This window comes from Pithys albifrons, chromosome 14 (assembly GCF_047495875.1).
Source record: "Pithys albifrons albifrons isolate INPA30051 chromosome 14, PitAlb_v1, whole genome shotgun sequence".
NCBI classification, from domain to species: Eukaryota; Metazoa; Chordata; class Aves; order Passeriformes; family Thamnophilidae; genus Pithys; species Pithys albifrons.
The window spans coordinates 651,917-667,156 of NC_092471.1; the positions used below are offsets into that span (position 1 = coordinate 651,917).

Genomic DNA, 15,240 nt, shown 5'->3' on the forward strand with positions numbered 1-15,240 from the left:
CCTTCCCTCCCCCAACCTCAGAGCAGAGCTGGTGCTCCATCCCTCTGCCCTCTGGATTTGGTGACACAGATTGCCAGAGTCCAGGGATGAAAGCTGAGCTGATTTTGTGCATGTAAAAGGTTTTAGGAGCAGCGTGGGGGCTGCAAAGGTTGGAATGCTGTTTCTCCTGCCAGGCCTCCTGTCCCACGCTGTGCCCATGCTGGTCCTGCCTTTGAGGTGAGAGAAGCCACAGAGAGTAGCAGCCCCCCAAACCATGGGTGCTGCTGGCACTGCCCCGCTGAGCTGAGCGTGGGAATGTCTGCCTGGAAGTCAGGTTTTCTTGTTTCTGAACTCTCTTCATGCACATGCTTCTTCCAGCCTCGCTGGGATGTGTGTTGGAGGTGTTCAGTGGGATTCAGTGCTGGAGGAAGGCTGGGCTGGAGGAAGGCTGGGCTGCAGGAAGGCTGGGCTGGAAAGCTGCCGGAGCCTGCAGGGGCCGGTGGTCAGGGCTGAGGAGTGTCCGAGAACCTTGTGCCGAGCTCCAGAGGGGACCGGCAGTGGCTGCACATTCCAGCGAGGCCGGGGGTCTCCCTCCCGGTTAATGATTGAGCTGCAATGGCCCTTTGGTTCCTGCTGCTCGAGAGGCACCTCAGAACGGTGTGAACCTTTCCAGGCTGCGGGGTTGGGTGTGGGGATTTAAAGAGGCAGAGTCTGATCCTATATTTCCAGCAAGAGATTATTTTTCTGGTGCTGGAGGTGATGGCTTGTGGTTCTTTTTGTCTGTTTGCTTTCTGATTAATTGGGCACATTACCTGCATATTCTGCACGAGGGCTCGTTGCTGACGTGCAGCTGCACTGGCCTCACTCTGCCCTGCTCCAGACTCGTCCCTTTGTGCCTGGTGCTGCCCCGGGGTGCTGCCCCTGAGCCCGTGGGATGTGGCTGCTGCTGGGTCCCCATGTGTCCCCAGTCTCTGGGTGCTATGACACCCGTGGGTGGCCATCTACCCATTCTACTGCTGTTCCCCCCATTTCTTGATTAATCATTGACTGGTGCACTGGCTCTGCAGCCACGGTGGAGCTGTTTGCCCTTATCAGCACAGGGCACTTGCCACCCCCTGCCAGTTCCAGGCTGAGTAAACGTTAACGGCTGGTGCTGGGAACAACTTTAACAGCTCAGGGGACCTTCCTGGGGCTCAGTCAGTCAGTATCCCACTGCACCAGAGGCACATGGAATCCTAAGGTCGTTCAGGTTGGAAGGGACCTTACAGATCATCCAGTTCCATCCCCCTGCCATGTCCAGCTTGAGGTCCTTTGCTGTCCCATGGCCAAGCTAAGTTGTCCTTTCTGTGTCTGTCTCACAGGTCCCACTGAGCCATCCTGGTCTGTCAGGAATTGGACAAGGGGCTGCCAAAACCTGCTGGCCAGGCTGTGGTTTGGCATCACAGCTTGTGTGTGTGGGACAGAGCCCCTGAGCCCCCCAGCTGCAGAGCAGCAGCCCCTGGGACCCCCAGCTCTGACCCTGCCAGCTGCCCTGGGGGGACCCAGCCAGGACTCTGCAGTGTTACAGCCTGGGGACTGCACATGGGACAAGGCTGGGGAGGAGGTCAGGATAAGTCCTGGCACAGCTGGCTTCTGGCACGGTGAACATCTGGATTTCCATGGGCACTGCAGCCAAGGCGTGGGCATCCCATCCTTTAGCTGGGAGCAGGAGCTGGCAGCTCCTCCCGAGCCGTCCCAGCGCTGAACCCGAGAGGGCCCAGTGCACCCCAGCCTGGGTGAGCTGGGGGATTTCCTGCCCTGCAGGCAGAGAGGACAAGAAAGAGGGCATTTAAAGGAAAACAGAAATAGAAAGTAAAAGGACTGAATAGGAGGAGGCTTTGCTGAGAGTGCTGGGCTGAAGGCTGGTCTGGGAGGGAGGGGGAGCATTTCCAGGGCTGTAGGTGGGGGTTTGCTCCTGGGGGCTCATGAGGGTTGGCTGGGGGTTGGTTTCCTCTGCTGCTCCCGGTGACACTGGAACTGGCTGTGGGCAGTGGCAGGCAGGGGTGTCATGAGGCTGTGGGACGGTGCCCACAGCAGTGACACAGAGAGCACTTGACCTCATTTCATCAGTGTTGTTGGGCAAGAACAGAATGTCTGGGCAGCCAGAGCCGGTGTTCCAGCTCCGTTTTCCCAGGCAGAGGATCACCCCAGGGCCCCTGGACACCTTTCTGAGCAAACCCCAGGGTGGCTGTTCCCTGGTGAGAGCCACTGGCACCACACTGGTGGCTGTGTGCTTTCTCCTGGGATGAAGTCCTGGGAGCTGTGGTGCTGCTGTCTTGGGAGCAGCAAGGATGTAGGAAGCAGTGGTTCTTCCCCAGCTAAAAATAATGGGCTTCTGAAAAACAAAACCAAATGTTTGGAGGAGTTAACTGCTTACCCCAAGACACAGGGTGGCACTGGGAGTGCTGGGCAGTGTCACTGGTTTGTCCAGCAGACATTGTTGAGGACTTCAGCTTCTGAAGATGGAGATATCCATCCTTTGAACTGCCACCATCTGTTGGCCCTGTGCGTGGTCTCCTCTCCTTTAGCTTCTTTCCTGTGGGCATCTCCAGAGGATGTGGGTACCAACATGCCTGCTCAACCTCTGGTTTTCCCTGCACAGCTGGTCTCTGCAGAGCCAGAGGAACAGCCCTGCTCTCTGGACCCTCTCTGGCCATGGCAGAAGCGTCCCTCTGCTGTGGAGCTGTCCCAGGCACTTGATTCCCTTGCTGGGATAGCTGCAGTTGGGGCACGCTCTGCACCACAGGGACCAGGGCTGGCTGTGCTGGAACCTCTGTACACATGGTGAGAAATCAGGGGCAGGGCTGGAGTCGCCTCTCTTCTCGAGGCAGGTGTGATGTCCTGCTGCCCGGGAGCCCTGGCAGCTGCTTGGGATGGCCCTTCGCCTCCCTCCAGGTGGCAGCTGACCCCGCGCGTCCCTTTCCCACGCCCAGCCTCACACTCCACAGTCCCTTCCCGAGCCGCTGCTGCTGCTCCGAGAAATCCCAACCGCAGCAGGCGCTGGGGGCGTTTTGCAGCTGTTGAATTGGATCAAACCACGTTGTGCCTCGAGGCTGAAAGCCCTGAGTGCCTGTTTTCTAAAGGGACTTTCAGAGAGGTGTTGGGGGCCAGTGAAACAGAAAGCGCTTTGGTTGTGTCCTTGGCCTTGCTCCTGCCTTGGCTCCAGGAGAGGCTCTGCCTCAGCATCCTCCTTTGGACAGGGAGAATGGAATCACCTTCTCTGTAGCTGTGACCTGCGAGTGCACGGGGACACTGCTGGATCTTGGCACTGGGTTTATTTATTGTCCTGCCTCGTGGAGGTTCCTCTCCAGCAGCTCTGGCAGTGCTTGTGCCCTCACGGTGCCCATGGAGGGACCAGAGAGGGTAAGGTCTCCCCTCTCCACACTGGGCTGGCAGCTTTGGGCTGTGCCTGACGGACTGGCCTGAGGCAGCTGCCTCTCCACATTCTGGATTTCCTCGACTCATCTTTTTTTTTTCTTATGCCTTGTGTTGGGACATGGGTGTGAGGGCAACGTTTGTGCTTCCTAAGCCTCCATATGCTGCCCTGCTGGGCTGGAGCAGCTGCAGTTCTGGGCCAGCACAAGGCAGGGGCTGTGGGGGGCTGTGGGGGGCTGCATCACTGGGCAGCCCATCCCTGCCCTCTTTGGGAAGCTGGGGAGCTGTGTTTGTAGCTGCTGGAGATCCCAGCACACCTCCTGAGGGACCCTGGGAGGGGAGGGGGCACTGATGCACCCCATGCACCCCTTGAAGAAGGGGCTGGGATGGGGAGGGGTGACACAGGTGCAGCCCCCCGGCCCCCCTGGTGATGCAGGACCTCCAACAATGCCAGCAGCTGTGAGTTCATGCTCTGCTTGATGACTCTGGGAATTGAGCCAGTGCTTTTGTGGAATCCAATGTGGGTTCCCACCTATGAACCCCTTTTTGGGGTCTTGGACTTTCCTTGCCAGACAGAGAGTTTGTGTGTGGATTCTGGAGCTTGTGCCACTTTTGCTCAGGACCTGGTGTTGCTGCAGGACCTGTCTCTGGCAGGAGGCTCCTCTTGTGTCACCAATCTGGAGCCCAGATGCCTCCAAATTCCCAGAGGCTTGCAGTGACTGCGTTTGCAGGCAGGGGAGAAAGGGTTAAAGTTGCTTTGCAATGCAATTTTTTTTTTTTAAAGCCATTTCCTTCATGTCCAGAGACAGTTTATTTTCTGGGCATTCTTCAGGATGCAGGGAGGTGCCTTTTTTCTTTAAGGCATTTCCTGTAAGCAAGTTTATATTTGGCCTGGGAGGGTGGGGAGAGGAGGTGGGTGCTGGGGAGCGTCCCCAGCCGAGCCGGGTGACCTCAGCCTTTGGCTCCCTGTCCCGAGTTGTGGAGGTGGCAGCCGCGGGAGCTGCAGGACCAGCAGCTGTCACGGCAGGAGGAGCAGTGTCCCAAGGGTGTCCTGTGTGTGCCCCCAGCACTGTTGCCCCCGTGGTGCTTTCAGAACATCCCTTCCATTTACTTGTAAGGTGGTAAAGATCAAGAGCTGCTGAACCCCACATGCTGCTGCTCAGTCTGATTCTTCTCCCTCCCCCAGAATTTAAAATTTAAAATTAAAAATGTGTGCTGGTTCTGTTGTGCTGGGAACAGAGTTTGCCACACCAAGCAGCACCACCTCATTTTATCTATCCCCTCTTCCCCCCTCCTGCCATCTGAACAGCAGCCACCAGCCCAGAGCTACCTTTGTCCTGGCGCAGCACACGATGATCCCAGTTTGCAGGTGAGGTTTACAAGTGATGTTTGCAGGTGATGTTTGCAGGAGCAGTGCTGTGGTGTGACTGCTCTGTGCTGCATCTTGGCTGCGGTTCAACAGCAGGAATCTGGTCACAGCCTCATGCCCTGAATCCCTTTCAAACACCTGTGATCCCAGGGGTGAGTGTCATCAAGGTGGGTATTTGGAGCACACACCTGGGGGACTTCAAACAGAAATGGCACCAACTGGTTCCCTCCAAAAAAACCTCGTGGGAAGAGTGGAGACAGAGTGGAAAAGCTGAGCATCCCTGGCTGGAGCAGCAGCCAGCACCCTGCTGGCAGGCTTGGTGCCTCTCACCTGAGTGAGGCAGCCCCAGGGAGCCTCCCCAGCGCCTGCAGAGGTTGTGTACAGAACACCAGTGCTCCCAGTTCAGCCGTCCCATGGCTGGGACCCCACCACTTCTCGGGCTGCCGAGTGGAGTGACACCCCAGCACTGCCAGGGCCAGGAGCCAAGGTGGAACAATGGGAACCATTTACAGGGCAGGAAGCTGCATCTGCTGGATGAAACGCTATCTTCAAACACGACGTGTTTGGATAACTCCAGTTTCATAACTTGCCTCTTCCGATGTTAGGAAATCACAGTAATAAAAAGAAAACAGAATGGGGGAGAAGAAACCTGGCATGAGGAACAAAGGGGGAATGGCTTGAGCCCCAGTGCTGCCTGGGGGAGTCCAGCCTGCAGAGTCAGGGTCGAGCTGCAGCTCCTGCCCCAGGATCAAGCTCTGATCAAACATCCACAGGGAAAGAGTCAAATCTGCACTACAGACACCAGGGCCACAGTGAGCTCTGATGATCTGGTATGTTATCACGTTTGTTTGGTAATTTCATGATTTTATGATCCATGTGGTGGTGGCAGGAATGTCGTGTGGGATTGAAGTGGTAACATAACAAAGAGGGCAGTCAGAGTGTGCTGGTGAGCCAGAGCTTCGTGCCTCACACTCCTCCCTGGGCACATGGGTGCTGCCAACCTGGCCTTGGGCAGTGGCTCCGGCCGGCTGTGGGTGCCTGGAGGATCCTGGGCACTGAGAGGTGCAGCCGGAGCAGGCTGGCACCCAGCAAGTTTTGGTTGGATCACCTTTCCCTGTCCGTGGAGCCTGCTGTGAGAGGAGCAGGGTGTGTCCAGACTTCTGCCAGAGGAAGCCATGCCGGGGCCGTGCTGTCCCCAGAGCCTTGGCATGGCTGTCCTGCTGCAGCTGCATTGTGCTGCTGCCTCTCATCTTCTGCTCTCCACAGCTTTCCCACCTGCTTAAGCAGCAGAGATTGTTTTTAATTATTTTTTTGTTTCTGTGAATGCTCTTGCAGGCTGGGGAGCTGCAGCTGTTGGCTCATTAAAGAAGTTCTGCAGAACTGTGCCCGGAAGCAGCACTGGGCCCTTGGCTGAGCTCTGTGGTTTGACGCTTTTCCTTCCTGCCCTTCTCAGAGGCACAAATCCGTGCAAGTCCTTTGATGTGCTGAGACAGCCCCACCTCGGTCCCTGCTCCCCTTCTGCTTTGTGGTGGCTCTTCTTGTTTTGAGGGGTGAAGTCCCCCAGATCCCTCTCACGTCTCTGTTCCTGTGGCCACGACTGTTGGAGATGGCAGGGGATAACGAGGTCAGGAGTGTCAATGATTAGTGTTTGATAAGATTCACTGATATTTTATCTCTGGTCTTCATAGAGAGAAGGAAACGTGGTACTTTAAGAACATCTGTCTTGGCAGGGCCAGGTCCCCCCAAGTGCCTGGTATTGGCTCAGCATGGGACCTGAATCCTTGGAAATCCCAGTCTCTCCGTACTGCCATTGCCCATGGAGGTCTTGGCTGTCCTTGGGCTGCTCTCTGGCTGTGCTGACAGAACCAGTTGCCTGCCTGGCTGCTTCACGTGAGAGTTCCCTGCTCTCAGGTGGTTCGTGCCGCTCCTTGAGCAGGAGCTGTGCCGTGAAGGGCTCCTGGCAGCGTGCAAGATGTGCCTTGCTGTTGTGTAAGGTTGTGTTCCATGGATTACTGAGTGCTTTGTTTCTTGGCCAGGCTCCTCAGCCCATCGGGGCACTGAATGAGGCACTGGTGGCTTTGTCAGTGCTTTCTCTGTTTTTCCAGCACTTCTGCCCTTCAGCTCATCTCCAGCTCTGCTGGGGCCTGGGGTGGGGATGGGCACAGGTGTGCTTTGCAGTGGAAGTGGGAGGAGATCTGTGTCCTATGGCTCTCTCTGGGAATGCTCTGGAGACGCAGGGAGAGCAAAGATCAGCTCCTCTGGCCTCACTTGGTGCTCTCAGCCCGGAGGCACCTTGTGATGCTCTGCAGTCCTGTGGGCAGGTGGGAGTGGAACGCTTGGTGAGCAGAGAGCGGCGAGTCCTTGTGCGCGGCTGTCACGGGTCAGTGTCACCGGTCATGTGCTGGGCAGGGCACTGGAGCGTTCCTGGCGTGTGCCCGTGGCTGTGGCTGTGCCCAGGCTGTGGCTGTGCCCAGGCTGTGGCTCACTCAGGCAGGCATCGGGGGAGCAGCCATGAAACCACATGTCCAGGCACTTGGACTCGTGGGTTTTGGGCAAAAGCAAGGCATGGGCTGTCTCAGAGGGGGCTGGTCAGGGAGTGATGTGGGGGCTGGGGTAGGTGCCTCTCATCCCTGAAGATGCTGAGGTTGCTGAGCTGTGCTGGGCTTTGGGTCCCTTCCAAAAATGTGCATGTGAGTCAAAAATTAGTGACATAAAAATAGACACTGCAAAGTTCTAGAAGGGTGTGAGCTGATTGACCACAAACATATCAGCCTGCTGAGGCAAAGCCTTCCTCAGAAACACGAGTGGGGCAACCACTGCATACTGGTGGGACTGGGAAAGAACTCTTATTTGGGAGGAGATGAGCATTTTAGAGTGTTTTTCTGAAAGACACAACACTGACTGCTTGGGACATTTACACATGTAAAATACTGCTGTGCAAAGTGTAGGACTGAGACAGCCCTGGGGGGCTCCAGGGTGGGCAGTTCCTCTGAGGTGCAGGACCTGACAGGGTCCCTCACTCTGACACGTGGAGGGACAAGCTTTGAGCCCTGTGGAGGCTCCTCCTGGCTGGTTTTCCATTAGCCAGAGAGCCCCAGGACAGCCTCCATTCCTTCCTCCTGCCCTGAGGCTGTGGGGAGAGAGGGGCTTCCCTGCCTCGCATGCCCACTGTGGTGCAGGTCTGGTTGGAGAGGTTCCTCCCTGTGTCATCATGGTGGGTATTCCAGAATGACTGTCTTTAGGGCAAAGTGTCCAGTATCACCCCTGGAAAGCACTGGAAGTGAGCTGGAGCCTTTGCCAGCCCTGCCATCAGGAGGGGATCTGCCTCCCTTGAACAGCTCCATCCTCACCGTGTGTGGCTGTGGGCACCTGTGAGGCCGTGGTGCTGTCAGGGCTGGGTGAGAAAACCCCAAGCAGGTCTTGCTGTGACAAATCTTTTCCTTACAGAGGGAGTTTCAGACGGAAAAGGGAAACTGGAACAAACATGCCCACTCCTGCCAAAGGTGCTGCTCTGCCGGTAACTGGCCTCTGTTTTCTAATGCAAGAGGTTGGTGTGTGGAACTGGGGCTTCCTGCTGCCTCCTGACCTCTGGGCTTCTCCTCGGCCTGACCCCAGGAGCTGTTCCTCTGCTCCTGACCCTGATGTTGGCAGCCACTGCTCCAGCTCCAATGCCTTTGGCGTTGTAACTTCCCGTGAGCCGGAAGAGCTGCGTGAGGGGGTGTGAGCTCCTGTGCCTGGAAATCCCTCGGAAGGCTGGGAAGGGCTTGGTTAATTAACAGGACTGAAGGAAAGTAATTTGAACCACCTCTTTTCCTCATTGTTTACAGCAAAGGTCTGGGATTCATGACTTTTGGCCCTGGATCAGCCTAGTTCCCTTCATGCATCCTTGGATCCTCCCTGATCTGTGGCTCCTCACTGTGTCCTTGCTTGTCTCAGCTCCTCAGAAAGGCCACGTTCTGTTTTGGGCTGTGTGCAGGGCGGGCTTGGCTGTGGGAAGGGGCACAGGGATGGCTGGCAGAGCTGGCCGTGCTGGATTCTCTTGGTGGGAGACAGAGCCATGGGACCATGTAAACTGTTTGCCATTTCCATGGTTGGGCTTCCATCGGGATTCAGCATCTTGACTGTCAGGCCAGTGTATGAGTCTCCAATATTGCTAGAGGCCAGCTTTTGTATCCTGTTTTGTAATATTCCCTGACATTCCCCACATTCCTGGCAAGGAGACTTCTATATTTTTTTTGAAATGTTCCTTTGTCTCTTTGCAAAACTATGACATCCTTTAAGACTTCTCCAAAAAGGCCATTGTCCTGCTATCCCAGCATCTCCATAAAGAATGGGGGGCCTCGAGCTTCAGCTCCAGCCTCTCCTTCCAGTGGGGAGAAAGGGAGAAAGGAGCGAGGCAGGTCATGGGCTCCTGTTTGGCTCGGTGAGCTCCCTAACCTGGGGTCCCTGCTGTTTGCTTCCACCCCTGTCCTCAGGTTTCACTGCCCCCCATGTTTTTGTGATGACACTTGGGGCCATTATCTGAACTTTCATTGCTGCCACAGCCCATTGGGACAGCGTGGTCTGAAAGGGCCGCCTGGGTTTGCAGAATGCAGAAAGCACCACAGTGGCCCTCGGGTCTGTGTCCTTTCTCTTCCTGCTCTCATCTGTTGGACCTGCCAGGTGTAAGGAAGCTGAGGGGCAGGCAGGATTCCAATGCCATGTCCCTGGATAGGGATGACAGACCTACTGTGTTTCTTACTGGGAATCAGAAACAAGGCAAGATGATGCTCAGCTGAGGGGATCTCACAGCTCATTCTGGGAATGATTTGTGCCAAAGCATTGGCTTGGGAAGTGCAGTCACAGGAAATGTGCTTTTCATTGTGGAGACTAATCCTGTGTCAACCACAGCTTCTTACTTGGCCTGTGCTGACCTCTCCCCTTTGGGCTGCCTGAGAAGGGAGATGGGTCCTGCTGCATGGGGAAGGAGCATTCCCAGGGCAGGTGGAGCCAACTGGGTTGAGCATAACTGGGAATTTGAAGGGAATTGGATGATTGGGTCTGGATATTTCAGGTAGCAGGCACTCCTGTTGTTGTCCCTGAGCCATCTTTTTGAGCTTTTAGTCCTTTTTGATATCTTGAGAGACTGGGAAATTTATGATGGATCAGCCTTGGCTTTCCATTTTCCCAGCCTTCCCATCCCTGACACATGGAAAACTGGGTTCCTGGGCAGGGGCTGGCAGCTGAGAGGAGCCTCAGCTGAAGATCACAGTCAGTGCTTTGAGTATTCAGTGTCTAATGGGATGGGAAAGGGGGCTTTGGGGCGCCCATTGCTCTCGTCCCTCCTGGAGTGCTTTGGGCAGTGCCGCGCTCCCAGCCAGCCCCGCTCGCAGCGCCTGGAGCTGGCACGATGTCGCTCTGCGGGAAGCTTCGCTCCGGGAATTGAAAGCTGCAGCTCCCCTGGCTGGACCGGGCAGCCCATGCGGGGCAGGACAGCCGCGGGTGTCCCGGGGCTGGAGCGCGGGGCTGGCCCGCACTCGGGCGGGTGTCCCGGGGCTGGAGCGCGGGGCTGGCCCGCACTCGGGCGGGTGTCCCGGGGCTGGAGCGCGGGGCTGGCCCGCACTCCCGCGGGTGTCCCGGGGCTGGAGCGCGGGGCTGGCCCGCACTCGGGCGGGTGTCCCGGGGCTGGAGCGCGGGGCTGGCCCGCACTCGGGCGGGTGTTCCGGGGCTGGAGCGCGGGGCTGGCCCGCACTCGGGCGGGTGTCCCGGGGCTGGAGCGCGGGGCTGGCCCGCACTCCCGCGGGTGTCCCGGGGCTGGAGCGCGGGGCTGGCCCGCACTCGGGCGGGTGTCCCGGGGCTGGAGCGCGGGGCTGGCCCGCACTCGGGCGGGTGTCCCCGGGCTGGAGCGCGGGGCTGGCCCGCACTCGGGCGGGTGTCCCGGGGCTGGAGCGCGGGGCTGGCCCGCACTCGGGCGGGTGTCCCGGGGCTGGGAGCGGCTGTTCGGTGCCGCGGCGGTCACTGACCCTCCGGGTGGAGCCCTCCCCGCTGCTCCCACCCCCGCTCGGGGCACAGCCCTGCGCGCCGGGATGTCCTGTTTGCTCGTGACTGGAGCGCGGCAGCTGCGGGGCAGGACGGGCGCGCCGGATCCGCTCGGCACAGCGGGCAAGAGTCGGAGCTCTCCCGTGGAGTGCCCGTGGGAAGGGCTCTAACCACTGGCGGACGGTGCTGGGTGGCCAAGGAGGGGATGAAGGAGGCCGGGGGTCACGCTGATACTTTTTTTCTGCTTTTAATCCACGGTTTCCAATGAACAAAGCCTGGATTAACAACTCCTGCCATGGTGAGTCTGCTCGTGTCCAGGCTCTGTTTGGATTGCGAGGCTCCATCCAGCAAACGCTCTCGGGGGAGGTGGGAAAGGCTGTAAAATGACCTTTTCTCTTGTCAGAGATTTCTTGGAAGCAGCATTTCCTCTGCAGCAGGGTGGTTCCCTCTGGCTTTTGCACAGCGGGGCGAGGGAAGGGTTCAGAGAAGTTGTTTCTGTTGTTGCTAAATTGGTGAGGTTTTTTATCTTTTCTTGAAAAACAGATTTTCCTTTGCCTTCTTTTCCCCTAGAAGTGATCTGTAGCTACTGCCCTGCGGGGGTGTGTGCCGGGAGAGGGGCTGCAGGGGGTGGTGCAGCTCTGCGGTGGGACACGGTGTGTGGGACAGGGATGAGAGGGGCAGTGGAATGAGAGAGCATGGACTGGCCTCAGTCACACCATGTGGGGCTTTTCCTCCCCCTCTGCTCCTCAGGGAAGGTGCAGCCTTGGTCGTACTGGGCTTTATTTCCGACAGAGCCAGCTGAGCTGGTGAGAGCGCGGTGGGTGCCCCGTCCCTGCTCCTCCTGATCTCTGTGTTCTTTCTGAGCCTGATCCAAAATGCCTTTCTGTGAGTCTGACCTCCACCTCCTGCCAGGCAGTGAGGACAGTGAGAGGGCACCTGGCATGCCCGGGAGCGTGATGGTGCCAGTACCAGCCATGCTGTGGGATGTGGCATCACCCACTGACACCAGTTCACAGACTCGAAAGCAGTTTTAAGAAAGAGGAGAGGAGAGAATGAGAAGGGTTTGGCTTTGGAGCTGTGTGGGGAGGAAAGTGCCCCCCAAAGCCATGGTGAGCAATGCCTGAGCCGTGCCAGTGGACGCTGGGCACAGGAGGAGCAGGTCCTGATGGGAGACCCTCATGGGCAGGTAACAGTCCTGCCTTGGCACACACAGGCGAGCTGTCCTTGTCTGCTTTGTGAAACTTTGGGGTTTTTTGCTGTTTTATGCTGTGGTGTGTGGTTGTGTCTGGAGGAGTGCCCGGAGGTGTCCCTGCATTGATGGGGAGGTTCTGTCCCTGTGCCTCCTGTGTGCCATCAGTGGGCTGAGGAGGAGAGGGATGTTGTTCTTGGCTGTGCACCCAGAACTCCCTGGGGTTAAAATCCTGAATTTTGCCAGTGAGGAGCATGTGCAGGCACCTGTTGCTTTCCCTGGACAGCAGGAACCAGTTGATAAACCGAAGCCAAGGCTGGGGGCCAGTGGTCATGGCCAGGAGGAAGGTGGCTTTGGGGTCACACTGCAGTGGGGAATGGGGAAGGCAGGGGAAAGAGGCAGGTTATTGCACAGAGCAGGGAAATACTTGATTTGGGGTTATTTTTATGTTGCAGCCTTCAAAAAGAGAGCTCTAAAGTAATCCTTCTTACCTCTGCTGGCAACTCAGTGCCTGTTTCTTCCTGCCAGGGCACATTTCCATTCCAGGGCTGTGGCAGTGCCCACTGGCCAGGTGTGACAGCCATGGTTTGGGCTCCCTGTCCCTGGGGGCTGGCAGGGCTCCCACCAAAGCCACCAGAGCCTGAGCATTCCTCAGCTGGGAATGGAGTGGGTTTGTGATTCTGTACAGCATGGAAAAAGCTGCAGCAGGACCACGAGGGAATGCAGCTCCCTGGGTTCCTCTGCTAACACACACGTGTTAGTGCTAAATAAGTACATAACAGTAGGAGGGAATTCCCTCATGTATTAATCAAGGAACTGGTTTTTGGTGCCTGGATTTAGCAGTAGGAGCTGGGGGTTGCTCCTTGGTGTGGGATGCAGGAGAGCAACCTCAGCAGGACATGCAAATATGCATCTGCTGCAGGTGCTGCGATTGGAGCTAAATGCTCCCTGCAAAGCCAGAGCTGCTGCTGGGTCTGGTGTTTTAGCAGAACTGTTGGTGTTTTCCTTTGTCTTGGTCTTCCTTGGCCTTTGGTGGTGGCTGGTGCTGAGTGCTGTGCCAAAAGCAGCACCAGGACGCAGCACTCCAGCTGTGCTGGAGGCAGAATAGGCTGTGGGACGGTTGTGCTGTCTGTGCTGGGTCTAACGCTCTTCCAAGCAGTGAAAACTGGACTTTTGTTGTTGTCCATGTAAAGAAATGAGTGATGGAATCTCTGCTCACTGGGGAAGTGTGGTTTGGCCAGTACTGCAGTTGGTGATGGGTGCCGTGCCCGGCACAGCCGAAGCTCTGGCACCACTGGCTGCCCCGGAGGGATGGCGTCCAGTAGTCCAAACAAAGTGTGTGTGAGACCCATGGGATGGTCAACAGGAAAACAGCAGGGAATTTTAGAAAGGGTGGGATACAGGATGGGCAAGGTGGATTATTTTTTTCAGCATCTGAGTAGCTGTTTTCATCTTGCTCCTTGTGGATGTTCCATCCCTGGAAGTATCCAAGGCCAGGTCCCTTGGAGCAACCTGGGATAGTGGAAGGTGCTCCTGCCCATGGCAGAGATGTGGGGCCAGATGATTTCTAGGTCACTTCCAACCCAAATTATTCTGAGATTCTCTTCTGGGTTTCTCTTTCTGGGTTCAGCAAACGCCAGCTTGGACCCCAGGAGGGGAATAATGAAGCAGTGCCAGAGAGAAGGCAGAAATTCAGCCCAAGGATGGGTCTGACAGAGGTGGCCAGCAGCTGTGCTGGCACTGACAGAGACCTTCTTAGAGGGTGCATGGGGTGGGCTGGAGCCAGAAACTCTCCTTCCATGAGATTGTTTCGCTGTTGCCTCTTCTGAGATGGAAGCCCAGGCTCTTCCTGAGCTTCCCCTTGGGCATGGCGAGGCTGCTGCTGCTGCTTCTGTGCTCCACTCCTGCCCTCTCAGTTGTTCCTCTGGGGCCAGAGCAGCTGCAGAAACACAGGTGGAGAAGGCAAGGACAGATCAGGGTTCTGACCTTCCTGGCCCTTTGTTTCTGTTCCTCTCTCCTTCCATCCCTTGTTCCCCCCAGACATCTGCTCTGCAGCTGCAGCGCTCACAGTGGGACCTGTAACCCCTGAGCTGCTGCAGCACTCCTGCTCCTGGGCTCTCTGGAGCTGAGGGCTGGGAGGAGGTGTCCTGTGGGAGCAGAAATCTGTAAGATCCTGTGGGACACTCCCATAGCCATCATGGCAGTGCCACGTCCATCTCTGCCGCCCTGTCCATGGAATGGTGTGTCCTTCCCTCCTGGTGCACCCTGTGGCCCTGAGTGTGGCCATCTGCTCTTCAACCCTGTTCTGTGGGGTCTGTGAAGGTGTGTTGGTGTGAAGAAGGGACATGGGCTAGTGGTGGCCTTGGCAGTGCTGTACTTGGTGATCTTAGAGGGCTTTCCCAGCCTAAACCATTCCATGGTTCCATAATCCTAAGCCTGATTTGTTTGGGGCTGATGTGGCTGCTTCAGTGCTTCCTTCCCATCTTTTTTAAAGACAGAACAGATTGCAAACCTGGATTTAAGTTGCTCCAAGTGATGTTTGGGTAAGCAGTGGTGTTCCCTGTGCAGATGGGATTCAGCTTCTGTCCCAGGTGCCAACCTGTGAGGGCAGGAGCTGCTTTTTGTCTGGGCATGGTGCTCCAGCACCACCTGGGTTTCCTTGCAGCTTCATTCCTACATCACACAGCATGAGGCTCTGGTGCTCTGGGGGCTGGTTTGAGCTTTTAGAACACAGTAAAGCAGATCTGAGGCTGCTGTTGGGCTCGTTTGAGGAGAGGAAACCAGAGTTGCCTCATCCGTCCAGTTGATAAGGGCAGCTCAGTTCCAGGCAGTCCTGAGGCTGAGCTGAGGGGTGAGCAGGGCAGAGATAAGGCAGGGGGAGCGCTCTGGGGGCTGCAGTGGTGCTGCTGGGGGGCTCCACGCCCATCCTGCATGGATTCTGATCTGGATCTGAGCCAGAAACCCAATGGCTCCACTTTCCCTGCCCTGTGGTGGCCAGAGGGATTCCTATCCATGTTGTACCAGTCAGTGCTCAGGTACTGGCCCCACACACACACCATCCAGCAATTTCTGTGCTGCATCTGGGATAATTTTAGCCCTGGATGTCCCTCATATTCATCTGCACCACACAGAAGCTGTCTGGGACTGGGGCTGGGTGCCAGAGGCCTCTGGTGCCCCCCCAGTGCCATCCCCCCTGCCAGGTGCCATCCCCAGGGAGTGTTGCCCTTGGAACAGACATTTCAGAGCTAGAGGTGATGGAGGCATTTGACTA

General features: G+C 57.0%; 1 protein-coding gene across 4 annotated transcripts in view; it reads left to right on the forward strand.

The window, feature by feature from the left end:
• Positions 1 to 15,240, forward strand: part of STARD8 (StAR related lipid transfer domain containing 8) — a 43,873-nt gene that overhangs the window by 13,643 nt on the left and 14,990 nt on the right. Inside the window, exon 1 of one of the 4 annotated variants that reach the window (XM_071569210.1) lies at positions 10,837 to 11,078. The exons of the other annotated variants lie outside the window; for them this stretch is intronic. Coding sequence (XP_071425311.1) covers positions 11,045 to 11,078 — 34 coding nt within the window. The 5' untranslated portion in view covers positions 10,837 to 11,044. Of the gene's footprint in view, positions 1 to 10,836; positions 11,079 to 15,240 lie in introns of those variants that run through there. 4 annotated transcript variants of the gene reach the window in all.